This window comes from Heptranchias perlo, chromosome 33 (assembly GCF_035084215.1).
Source record: "Heptranchias perlo isolate sHepPer1 chromosome 33, sHepPer1.hap1, whole genome shotgun sequence".
NCBI lineage: Eukaryota > Metazoa > Chordata > Chondrichthyes > Hexanchiformes > Hexanchidae > Heptranchias > Heptranchias perlo.
Window position 1 is genome coordinate 13,126,692 of NC_090357.1, and position 12,561 is coordinate 13,139,252.

A 12,561-nucleotide genomic window follows, 5' to 3' on the forward strand; every position below is an offset into this window, starting at 1 on the left:
GGAAAATCCTATGAATGCTAAGTTTCCCTCAGGAGCAGAAAAACTAACATTATATAAATTGTGCATTATCTCCACAGATCATAGATGTAGATCAAATTTTGACTTACATCTTGGATTTGCAATAATTACATGGAATTGCATAGATTTTACAGCACAGAACCAGGCCATTCGGCCCAACTGGTCTATGCCGGTGTTTATGCTCCACAAGAGCCTCCTCCCACCCTCTGTAACCTTATCAGCATAACCTTCTTTTCATTTCTCCCTCATGTACTTGTCTAGCTTCCCCTTAAATGCATCTATCTGTAGTTGAAATTGTGAAGAAAATTAATTATTTACCTTTCCATTTTGTAAGGTGCTCTGTAACCGATTCTTACATTTCAGTGAATGTTTTGTTGTAACAAACAGTAAACATTGACTAGAACTCATACAGAATATCTCGAAAATTTAACCAGACTTTTAGAAATAATGAATATGCGGCAGTGATTGGAAGACAGCAATCTCATTAAAGGATTTCGCTGATAGCATAAGCCATGAGTGTGGAGTTAAGTGACTTTTTAACCATCATCTGAATCCAAGCCAGCTGTGCAATCACTCTTATTTGTCTTTCCGACAAATACTGTGATATTCATGAGGAGGTTTTTGAGTTTTGGAGGGTTTTTTTTACTGATATTTATTGTCACAAGAGGCATTGTCAAGCAGTGCACTCGTCATTGGTGTTTGAAGATGTCCACAAAACACTACAGGTTTAGTCAAACATATTGACCACCAGTGAATATCATAACTCAATACTTCTGTTCTTGTGGAGGTACAATTGATCTGGCACCATATGTATATAATTCCCCTCAACAAACAATTAGACTACTAATTCATAGATATTTACAATTTTATTTGCGCACAATTAAACAGATGTATACATGGTATACATAACAGCCAATAAATGGTATTTATGCCTTTTGCAATTTAAAAATGCAAAAGAGTAAAATAAATCCCAATAACATATGAACCATCTTTTAGATGGAAGAACAGTAACTGCAGTCCCTCCCAACCAGAACGCAAGTGAAAGGGTTACAGAGTTTGGCAATATATGATGTGTTTTTTAAAAAAAGAAGCACTACCACAATACAAAGGTGGAAATGGAACAAACCATTAATACGAGGTGGCCTTGCATTTTAGCGACTTGTTCACAATACATTAAGAATTCAGACCTACTCATTATTGTTACGGGACGGATGACACAATTCTACAGATTCAATGTTTTTTTTGTAAAAGAAATTGAAAAATTGTCCAAAACTATCACAAATGTTTACAGGCAAGGTTATAAAATGTGCAAATGTGGACAAACAAATAGCACCATAGTTACAATCCTACCACAAAAATAACAGAATAATTAAATTGTCAGTTTGGTTTTCCATTGATGGTTTTGGAACCCAGTACACACAATAAATAATGTTGCCAGCATACAGAAAATGATTTATGCACCATGGAATATTGTCCCTCTCATAATAAATTATTACATATAAAACATGGTAGTTTACTAAGAGATACTTGGAAGAGATCAATTTACAAACAGGCTCAGCTACCAACACTGTAATGCTCTAGTTTTGGATAACATCCAAATGTGTTTATATTTATACAGAACTGTATCACAAGGCTCTACTGCTCTTTCATAAATACAGTTTTGTTAGAACGTAACACTTTGTAACTGATGACAACAGTTAAACTTGACTAAACGTCACTCAACATGTCATACTATAGTATTATTGGGTAAAATATTCTAATACATTTCACAAAGAACAGCTTATCTACCTAATATATTTCATAAAGTAGCACATAAGATTGCCCGTTTACAAATAAACTAACTTCCACATCTCTGAAGTTAAGGATGGTCACCCATTTTTGCATTGACCCATCAATATATCACATTAGGGCATATATCCCTGTATAATATTGCAGCTGTACCTACACTGGTCCCTGTATTATTTTGCACTCAATGGTGAATAAAACACCATCAGGCCATTAAAATCTTTGACTGCTTCGAACTTGGTGACAATCTGCATTGTGTAAGTGCTCAATAGGCAATCATCACTTCTTACATTAGTACATGGTCAATGAAGTCACTGAAACAGTTTAATACCAACTTACAAATGTCAGAGGTAGACTTCGACATGTAACTTTCAGGTAATTTCATTCACAATTATACATCACAGATCTCCATTTTTCCCAATGTGGAGTAGTTCTTTTTTTGTCAACTTTCCATTTGGATTCAGGTGTAACAGATATAACTGTTGCTGGAAACCTGCCATTTCTAAAGACTACTCTATCTGAAATAATGTCCACTGATGACTCTCAGCAGGGTCTCACAGTACAAAAATCCAGCTCTTGTGGCTTCTTCCTTATACTGCAATGTTCCCTGGGCAAAGCATGCCCAGTATCAGCTTTACATTTGATCATACGTCTCTTGAAGCCTTTGCCACAACTCTTTGAGCATGGTGACCATCCGCCAATCTCCCACACTGGGCAAGGATCTCCACACTGCCGTATGACTTCTGGTTTCTGGGTGGTATCACAATCAAATGCTATTTTACCATGATTGTCTTCACACTCAACAGATCTATGTTGCAGTCCATTTCCACAAGAAACAGAACACTGAGACCATGTTCTCACCACCCATTTATAATTGGGTCTTTTATAATCTGGTTGCCTTGTATCAATTTTATTTAATTTGCTCAAACTGTCATTGTTCAGCAAGATTCCTTTTGTGTCTTTTTTATTGGGACTATGTGAAGATTTATCTTCTTTGTTGTCCTTAGGTAGATAGAAGGAATAGCGAACACGAGGAGGAGTCATTTTTCCAACTGATAGGACTTCAATGATCAATGGTTCCTGGATGGGTCTAAAAGCTTGAAGGCTTTCAACAGAAGTTGCTGTTCCACTATACCTCAACAAGCTTCCCTTTATTACAATGTCCCGCTCCACTGCAGAAACGATGTAATGGCCATTGAGTATATATTTGCCGTGCTCATTTTTAACTGCCAAATAGTTGTCATCATTGGTCATGCCTCTGTAGCCTCTTTGCTTGACATCAATGCTGGTGGCTCCAACTGGTATCGTCACAATATAATTATACCCATGTCTGTTGAAAGGAAACATTGTTTATTTTGTATTGAATATGCTAAGTATTGAAATATTTGGTGAGCATCTTTCCCCTTCGCCCAGTCTCTGCTTCACCTTTGGTAGCCCCACACAAATACATACTCCAAATCTCTTGTCTTGCTACCTTCAACAGCCTCCTAAAAACCTGCCTCCTTGACTGATCGCCTCCCTTAACTTTTCTCTACCCCTACAAGGTGTTCATTTCCATCTATGTGAAAATCATCTTGGGACATTTTACTATGACGAGTTTATACAAAATGGGAATTCAACAATTTGCATGTCATTTTCAAAGAGTGTGTCTATTTAATTATAGCACATATCGCTGAGGGTGAGAAACATTCAATGTGGAAGATTGACAGAGGGACAGGATGTGATGCTGTTTCTGAGAGAACTATTCATTCAGTCAGAACATCACCAACAGAGTGGTTTGGCCAGCCTGTTTACTATTAAATGCTTTACAAGAAGCAAAGAAACTCTCAAATACAGACAAAGGAAATAGAACCTTTGGTGATAGCAATAAAATGAAGGTCATTAAACCTAATTTCCTTCAAAGTTTGCTTCTTTTAATCGCTTTAGTAATTTTTTAGACTCAATTCCCTGTTAAGACTGTCCTTGAAACAGATAGGTCTGTACAAGAAGAGTAATGGAGCAGCACAATGGAGATTCAATATACTCTGCCATGGAGCAAGGTTCAAATTCTCACCACAACTCCCCATATGGTGAGCTTTTGATGCCTGTTGTGCCATTGTGGGGTATGCTATGTGAAAGCCTACTGCTGCCCACAAGCAGGAAGAGAAAATCACCCAGGACCCTTATTGCCCCTTCTAGCATCCAGCTATATTGGCAGAAACCTGCGAGCAAATTACCTGCCGCTCGTTTTGCCAGGGATAATAATTGGTGCAGAAACCTTAAAAAGCAAAGGGAGAAACTAATAAATAGTATTAAAAAACAGCAGCAACGTTGCTGCCTGGTATAGGAACATAGGAAAAGGAGAAGGCCATTCAGCCCCTCAAGCCTGTTCAATTAGATCATGGCTGATCTGTATCTTAACTCTATTTACCCGACTTGGTTCCATAACCCTTAATACCCTTGCCTGACAAAAATCTATCAATCTCATTTTTAAAATTTTCAATTAATCTAGCCTCAACAGCTTTTTGGGGGAGAGAGTTCCAGATTTCCACTACCCTTTGTGTGAAGAAATGCTTCCTGATATCACCCCTAAACAGCCTAGCTCTAATTTTAAGGTTCCTTGTTCTGGACTCCCATAGCAGAGGAAATAGTTTATCTCTATCTACCCTATCAAATCCTTTAATCATCTTAAACACCTCAATTAGATCACCCCTGAATCTTTTATGCTCAAGGAAATACAAGCCTCATCGAGGCAATTTATACACATGGTGACCATGTTGTTGACATCCCAACATAGTGTGCTAAGCTTGGGCTTCCCAGATCTCAATAAATGGAACTTTTTAAAAATGATGTGCACTTTTTTTGAAAGTGTGAAATTCTACAACTTTCTTCCCTTATCTCCCTAGGACATTTACCACTTGCGGTCAAAGCATGTGGGCAAGCTGATCACAGGCCTTTAAATCTTGCTCTGACCTGACAGCTAGAACATGTATAAAAGCAGCTCAGGGATGACTCTCCCTCTGTTTTGTTTCTCGCTCATGTGAGCACCTAGCTTCCACTCGGTGTTTTCCCCCGGAGCAGGGTACGGTAGCATAGTGGTTATCTTACTAGACTCATCATCCAGAGACCTAGACTAATAATCCAGAATCATGAGGTCAAATCCTGCCAAGGCAGCTGGGGAATTTAAATTCAATTAATTAAATAAAATCTGGTTTTAAAAAAAACTAGTATTATTAATGGTGGCCATGAAACTACCAGATTGTCATAAAAACCCATCTGGTTCACTAATGCTCTTTAGGGAAGGAAACCTGCTGTCCTTACCTGGTCTGGCCTATATGTGACTCCAGATCCCCAGCAATGTGGTTGATTCTTAATTGCCCTCTGAAATGGCCTAGCAAGCCGCTCAAGTAGGAGGAGACTCACCACCACCTTCTTAAGGGCAATTAGGGATGGGCAACAAATGCTGGCCTTGCCAGCGACGCCCACATCCAATGAACGAATTTTTAAAAAGCAGTGTAGTACACATTGGTGCTGCAACATTGTATGCCACTGTGATATCTATAACATAGGTTTTAGAAGATTGTTTGAATCTACAGATAATGCTTCCAGAGAGCAATAACAAAATTACACCATGAGCATGCTTTTGCCATTTGCTTGTTCTATTTTATCTTCAACAAGCTTCACTTTCTGGGGGTTTTCCAAAGGATTAATGGGCACCCTGTCACAAAGAAAATTAATTTGTATAGATTATATCGTTCTTTCTACATCAGGATAACATATCTAATTATGGAAATTACTATTTATCTTGTGATATATGATATTTTACATAACTGTGAAATTCAAATAAATGCTAATGGTGTTTTAGTGGAAAAGTATTAAAAGTTAAAACCAATTAAATTGTAATGTAAAGAAGAAAGAAATACATACATGGGTTTCGTGAATAAGCCAGAAACCTTCTTGCAGCTTTTGTGATCACCTCCACATATTCCACATTTGTCAAACTTCTTGTTGGAGCCAAGCTTTCCATCGCACCCGGCTTTTATACACTTTCCCTGGACACATACTGCTGAAGTGTCTGGCATACATGGAGTTCCGTCTACCACCTGGGTGTTTGAGAAAGAAATTGTGAATTATGAACCGTCAATGACTAAACCCTTTGCGTCTCATCCCCCACAGACTGAGCCCCAGTTTTTCCAACGTTGGTGTTGACAGGCAGTCATGCACTGATTCTTCTTTTGGTCTGTCTTTGAAATAGTTTCCTTTTTGTGGTTGTCTACTATTGTGCAAGTGGGCTTATGATGGATTAATGACATGAACGCCACGTTAAAGAGACATTTACATCATTGTAGCCATCTATAGGGATTTTCCAAACACCATTCATGCTATGCACCTTGCTACCTTTGATGAAGAATGGGAAATAGCTATGTGACATGTAATCTAGTGAAATAATAGACATAGGATGGTGCTTCATAAATACAGACATAATTGAAAAAATATTTCCACTGCCTAACTCCTTATGCAAGGTGGATATAATAAGCAAAAGGGTACACAGGGATAGACTAATATTGTCTGGGACATAGTCTAAACAGCTTTTTGTTTTAAAGCAGTGGGTTTTGTGACAGAGCTTCATGTCATATCAAAGATTGACAAAGGAGCAACAATATTTTTTTAATATATATTCAGTTCCAGATCTTTTTAAAAGAAACAAAATAGATGTGTAACTGCAGTTTTATTAGAATAAAAAGTTGTCTCTAAATCAACTAAATGAAAATCAGATTTCAAAACAGAACCAGTTTAACGACGCCCATGGCATAATGATAAGGTGAAGAAAGTCCTATTAATCGTGCAGTAAGGGATTCCTTTCTTACCACCTCCATCTGCCAGCCATATGTGCTGGGTTTAGCAAGCTCCATGCCAGACTGTTAGGCTGGGCATCCCGCCACAGAGAAAAAATGACACACTGTCTTGACCAAAGTACACCTCCTCTCATCTGGTCCATAGGGTGGCATTAGGCCCATTCGCCCACACTTTCAGACAAAGTAAGGATTCCTAAAGCTAAGTGAATTTGAAGGGAGGAGGAGAAGGCAGCAGAAAATTGGGAAAAATAACTAGATAGATAGGAGGTGTGGTGTTTTGAAGGTTACCCGATTGTAAGGAAAGTGTTTGAAACTTTGATGAGGGATCAAGTGCAAGGACAGGGTCTCATCACTGAGAGCTAGAATGGGTTCAGAATGGACAGATCACATCTGACCAATTTACTGGATTTCTTTGAGGCAGTTATAGATCTGGTAGAAAAGATTGAGGCAGCTACATAGAATTACATATAAATTCATCACAGAAACAGGCCATTTGACCCAACTGGTCTATACCAGTGTCTGTACTCCACATAAGCCTCCTCCCACTCTAATTACCACTTCCCATCCTGCCCTCATATCCTTCTATACCCTTCTCCCTCATATATGAATTAAACCTCCCCTTAAATGCATCAACGCTATCTGCTTCAACCATTCCATGTGGCAGCAAATTCCATATTCTCAACACTCTCCTAATTTTTTTATTTCTTCTGTTAGTCGCTATCTTATATTTATGGCCCTTTGTCTGGACTCATCAACAAGTGGAAACAGTTTCTCCACTTCCACCTTATCGAACCTCTTCATAATTTTAAGCACTACTCTCAGGTCTCCTCTTAATCTTCTCTTTTCCAAAGAAAAGAGTCCCAGCCTACTCAATCGTTCCTGATAGTTTTGTCCTCTCAATTCTGGTAACAACCTTATAAATATTTTCAGCACTTTCTCCAGTGCTTCAATATCCTTTTTGTTGTATGGGGGCCAGAATTGCACACAGCACTCCAAGTGTGGTCTAACCCAAGGTTCTATATAAATTTAGGCAACATTTTTAGGAAGAGGATAACAGAATTGTAGAACAGATTACCAGCCGGGGTAATGGAAAAGAAAACGATGGCAGGTTTTAAAATAAGAATTGGATGAATTCCTTTTGGTAAAGGGAATAAAGGGCTATTAGTGCTAGAATCATGGTAAGGAACTCAATGGGAGGTTTGGAACAGTAGCCTAGATGGAAAAATGGTCTTCTCTTGCCCAAAAAGTTAGGAAACTTTCTTTGTGTCCTTCAAGCAAACAAATTGCATGACATAGACATGAATTTGCAATATCAGTCTTATATCATTACAATAAGTTTAGAATAATAGACTGTAGGAGTGAAGTGTTATGAACTGGAAGCTGTGAAGGTTTTCTATGACAGTTCAAATTTAGAAAACTTGGAACAATATCTATAACTCTAGAAATAAGCTTCCCCCATTATAAATGTCATGTGTGCCCTGGTCTTAATATATTGCATTAAAGAATCTCATATGCTTACCTTGGGTGCAAGAACATAGAAGTATCCAGTACCATTCGCTCTGCATACAAGTTTACATTTGTCCTTGGGGGATACCCCTGAATATTTGGGAACCCACACAACAGATGGTGCAAGTCTGTTTGTATTGACATTGTATCCATTGAAGGATTCACACTGCTCCTCTCTGAAACTTTTACCTGTAATTCAAGTACAGACCAAACACAACCATTAATAGATAGTCAGAAGGGGTAAATATAGGTGATCACGTCTGTAATGTGGCAATATTCTTCCTTCACCATAGACATATAACTCAGGGCCTTTGCAGGCTCAAGAGGATTATGAAGCTGTGTCATGAATGAAAGAACAATGGCTGGGGTTTGTAAAGCAGATGTTACCATTAGTCCACATACAAACGCTGTGTTGTGTTCAAAATGCTCGCACAGATACTCCAGCACCCATGACCTAATGCGATAGTGAGTATAAGCTGCATTGTCCACTAGCATCGTTGTCAAAATTATACCTGTATTGTGCCAATACCTGCACTATAACTGGGGCATTACATTCTATATGTGAATTCAATCCCTTCACCCTGTAAAGCTAAGCAACTTCTCCCAGCCAATGCCAATGGCACCTGCTGTTCCTTTTCAATGGTTTTGTCTAAACAACAGGAGTAAAAAAGAACAGAAGGTTGCTGCTTGGGTTTTAAAAAGGGACCTTATTTGATACAAAGAAATTGGGGGATATTTTAACAAATGTATATTTGTCATTTTTATGAGGACCTATAGTATAGACCTATTGCTGTGTGATGAACTGGAAATAGCTGCATCTGAGCCAATTATTTCAAACGGATCCTTACATGCAAACTATGTTCAGTTTTATGTCAGGGAAAGTTTGAGTGCCATAAGTGTACTTTGCACACACAATAAAAACATTTATTTAAATGATTTGTACTATTTGACATTAGAAGGTACATGTATATATCACACATACATTTGTGGTATTATTGATATTGAATTTTAAAAATATTGAGTTTATCACCATTATTGAGAATTTTCTGTCTCTTCAGTACTTAGCATCCCCATTACAGTTGGCAGTTTTTGTTTCTATTGGTGAAAATATTTCCTTCAGTGCTCGTGAATTTATTAAAACCTAAAAAATAAGGAAAAATTCTTCTCCAAACTATCCACCATCCAATACTTATTTTGTTTACATCCACTGAAGGAAATTAACTCTGGTCTGAACTGAATAATAAGCCTTGACCGGCCCTAGTGTATGACATCTTTATGCAAAAGATCCAAAGTCACATGCTGTTTACTGGCCAGTTACAGAAAAAAAGGAAAATATCCAGCAACACTACCTTTAGTGAGAACAAGCTGGTGTGCAACACATCAAACACTTCCATCTTCTAACACTCCACAGACCTGTTCTTGATACTTTAGTCTATTCAACGATTCAGGAATGATGCCATATTGGCTTACACCCAATTATACATCTAGCCAGAGTTCACACTATTTAAATGACATGGGTATAAACTTTGCAATTTTGTAACCAGTATTACAGTGTCAACAATCCTCCATATTCGGACACTCACCCACACAAATTTATGAGTTATGGGGAGGAGAAAGATATTTTTAAATGTGTCACATTCCATAGCCTCTGAGCATCATATAGTATGCACAAAACAAATGGCAGCAGCTCTCAAGGAATTAAAATATAATTGCCAAGTCTTTTTTGCCAGGCATTAGCCACTTATATTCCAAAGGAAGTACAGAAGTAAAAATAATTACTGAGTCTTTAAGGACATTTTTAAAAGAAGGAACAACTATTACTGTTTTATTTTTTAAAATCTGTTCACCACATTTGATATCTTCAGAAATGTGCCAGAGTAACAATGTTTAATTAACTTGAGGACAGTTCTATTATAAGTAGGTAAAATAGGGGGTGCTATATTATTTTTCACTGTTATAAATTCAGATGATTAAGACCAATCAGCCCCTACAGTCACTGTATCTAACTGCCACTTGAATGCCTCCATTTTTTTTGTCTCCTTACTCAGAAGGGTACACACTATACCTGCCACATGAAAAGACAATGCTTTTTCTTTTGTTGTTAAATCCCTTAGTCTTGGCTAATTATCTTTTTTCTAAAAAGAAACTCTTCTGGTGATGCCACAATAATCTGCACAACAAACTCATCAGCCTTAAATGCACCTATTAATAGTGATAAAGTAAAGGTTGGTGCAACTAATTGAAGATACAAATGGCAATGGAAAAACTTTGTAGTTAATTATGTCACTCAAATCTTTTAAGTGTGCTACAGTCTTAAATCAGATTCCCCACCATCTGTTATTCCATACTTAATAGGGCTATTGGGACCATAGTGCCAGGCTTCTCAGACCTCCCAAAGCATTCTTCACATTAAAAACTGTATCAGCATCAAGCACTTCTTGATCAGCTTTAGCATGAGTCAGATACAAAATAAAGCTCTCTACTTGGCTCCAACAATGAACCTTAACTCAAACTTCAGAACAGTCCCCCTTACTTCAGCGGTATGAATTTTCCTGGGCCTTGTTATCCTTGGGGCCTCGCCAATTAAGTGTTGAATTATGGATAACTTTTTATGGATAACTTTATGATACAGAGTCATATAAACTGAAAACTAGCTTTGAAACTATCTAAACTGATTTAATTTTGACTTTCCAGCTATCAGAGAGGAGAGGTTATGCTATCAATATAGATCAGAGTCCCAATGGTGAAAGGACAGTGTTCTTTCTAACCTATTAAACCATCCAGTCACCTGAAAAATGGACATTGTCAATTCAGAAAGAAGAGGGAAATTGACCTTTAGCCAAGGGAAGAAGGCAACGAAAATGGTTTGAGATTTCTTGAGTAAGCTGCGGGGTAACTAAATAACCATAATGGTCCCTTTTTGTTCCATCTCTCCTATAAACTTAGTACTACAGAATGCATACAACAGATTGCCTCCAGTAGGTAACATTATATGAAAATGTAAAAGTTATTAGAAGTTGGATAAAATAACAACACAATATGTCTTTAATAAATGTTTTACCATTGTCAGGGCATGGATCCAAATTGCAGGATCGGTACTTGACACGGATCCCAACACAATATCTTCCACCATTGGCAGGGGTTGGATTGTTACATTCCCTCTTGGCAAGCTGCACACCACCTCCACATGTACGTGAACATGATCCATAAGGACCCCACTTTCCCCATCTCCCATCGACCTGTAATAAGAAGTGGTCAACAGTACTAATTTAAAGCTTTATCCTTGTACTGCAAATGATATATATGCCAATATTACAAAATAATACAGGCTGACACGATTATTAACTTTAAATTAAACCCAGATGTAAGTGAACAATTTTTTTTATCCATTTTAAAGCGGAGTTGATTGGGCTTGCTATTGCCAAATCATTGCGAATGCCAAAGGTTTTCATGATGCTGTGATCAATTACTGCATTATTTTCTTATATTTACACTCTAGATTAATAGACATCTAATATTACTGAACTGACTACATGTTCTGCCCAGAGATTCTCAGGGCTGACCATTCTGATTTGCTTTGATATGAACCCAATGCTGAGAAATAATGACCACTGCATCTAGCCAACTGCAGCATGTCAAAGGCAATATTTCCATGTTGAAGGGCAATTTGGAATCATGCTTTCTGTGCTCAATTATTGTTATTAGTGGTGTTTATCTATTCATTAGGGACCTTGACCTAGGAGTTCCAGAATCACACCTGCAAGAGTGATTCTGGACTGTACATTTTCAAGTTTACTAGGAGTGGGAGCTTCCTTAACCTTCTCATTATCCTTTCCAAAGTGTTGTCAATTAAACATTCATCAACCCTTTAAAAAATAAAATACCATCTAGTCTATTTAGATAAATGCACAGTTTAAATGTTTATCAAAAAACTAAATCACTTATTCCCTTTCTTTTCTAGAAGCCTGATCTGTTGAGTGTGTAGTTTTGCAGGCCACATGCCCAGTCTACACTTAAGAAGCAGAGTATTGGCTCCAATCTCACTTTTGTAAAAGTTAATATGCTAATTGCTCACCTAGACACCTCAGTTCAACTAATTATTTGCAAACTACATCCTAGCTAGGCGATTATCATGCTTCTCATGTCAAACTGTCCTTTTGTTAATATAACATGAGATTTATTTTAATTTTTGTTGCACAACTAACTGTGTATATCTTAGATAAAGAAAATTGTGATGGATCAGTTATACCCTTATATACACTTAATGACTGTTGCACAACACAGTGTTTACTGCAATCATATTAGATCCATTTACCATTTTTAAATCTGCCAACATTTTAGATATAAATTTTGGAAGGTTGTTTACAAAGATAACTAATTAATTTTATTGTATCTTACCATTATGAAAGCCCATTAC

The 12,561-nt window shown here is 37.4% G+C and overlaps 1 protein-coding gene across 1 annotated transcript in view; it reads right to left on the reverse strand.

Annotated features, from left to right (window-relative positions):
• Nucleotides 1-869: 869 nt before the first annotated feature.
• Nucleotides 870-12,561, reverse strand: part of LOC137301483 (A disintegrin and metalloproteinase with thrombospondin motifs 15-like) — a 39,020-nt gene continuing 27,328 nt past the window's right edge. The window contains exons 6-9 of the mRNA XM_067970994.1: nucleotides 11,206-11,383; nucleotides 8,158-8,333; nucleotides 5,710-5,885; nucleotides 870-3,133 (exon numbers count right to left, since the gene is read on the reverse strand). Coding sequence (XP_067827095.1) covers nucleotides 2,347-3,133; nucleotides 5,710-5,885; nucleotides 8,158-8,333; nucleotides 11,206-11,383 — 1,317 coding nt within the window. The 3' untranslated portion in view covers nucleotides 870-2,346. The remainder of the gene's footprint in view (nucleotides 3,134-5,709; nucleotides 5,886-8,157; nucleotides 8,334-11,205; nucleotides 11,384-12,561) is intronic.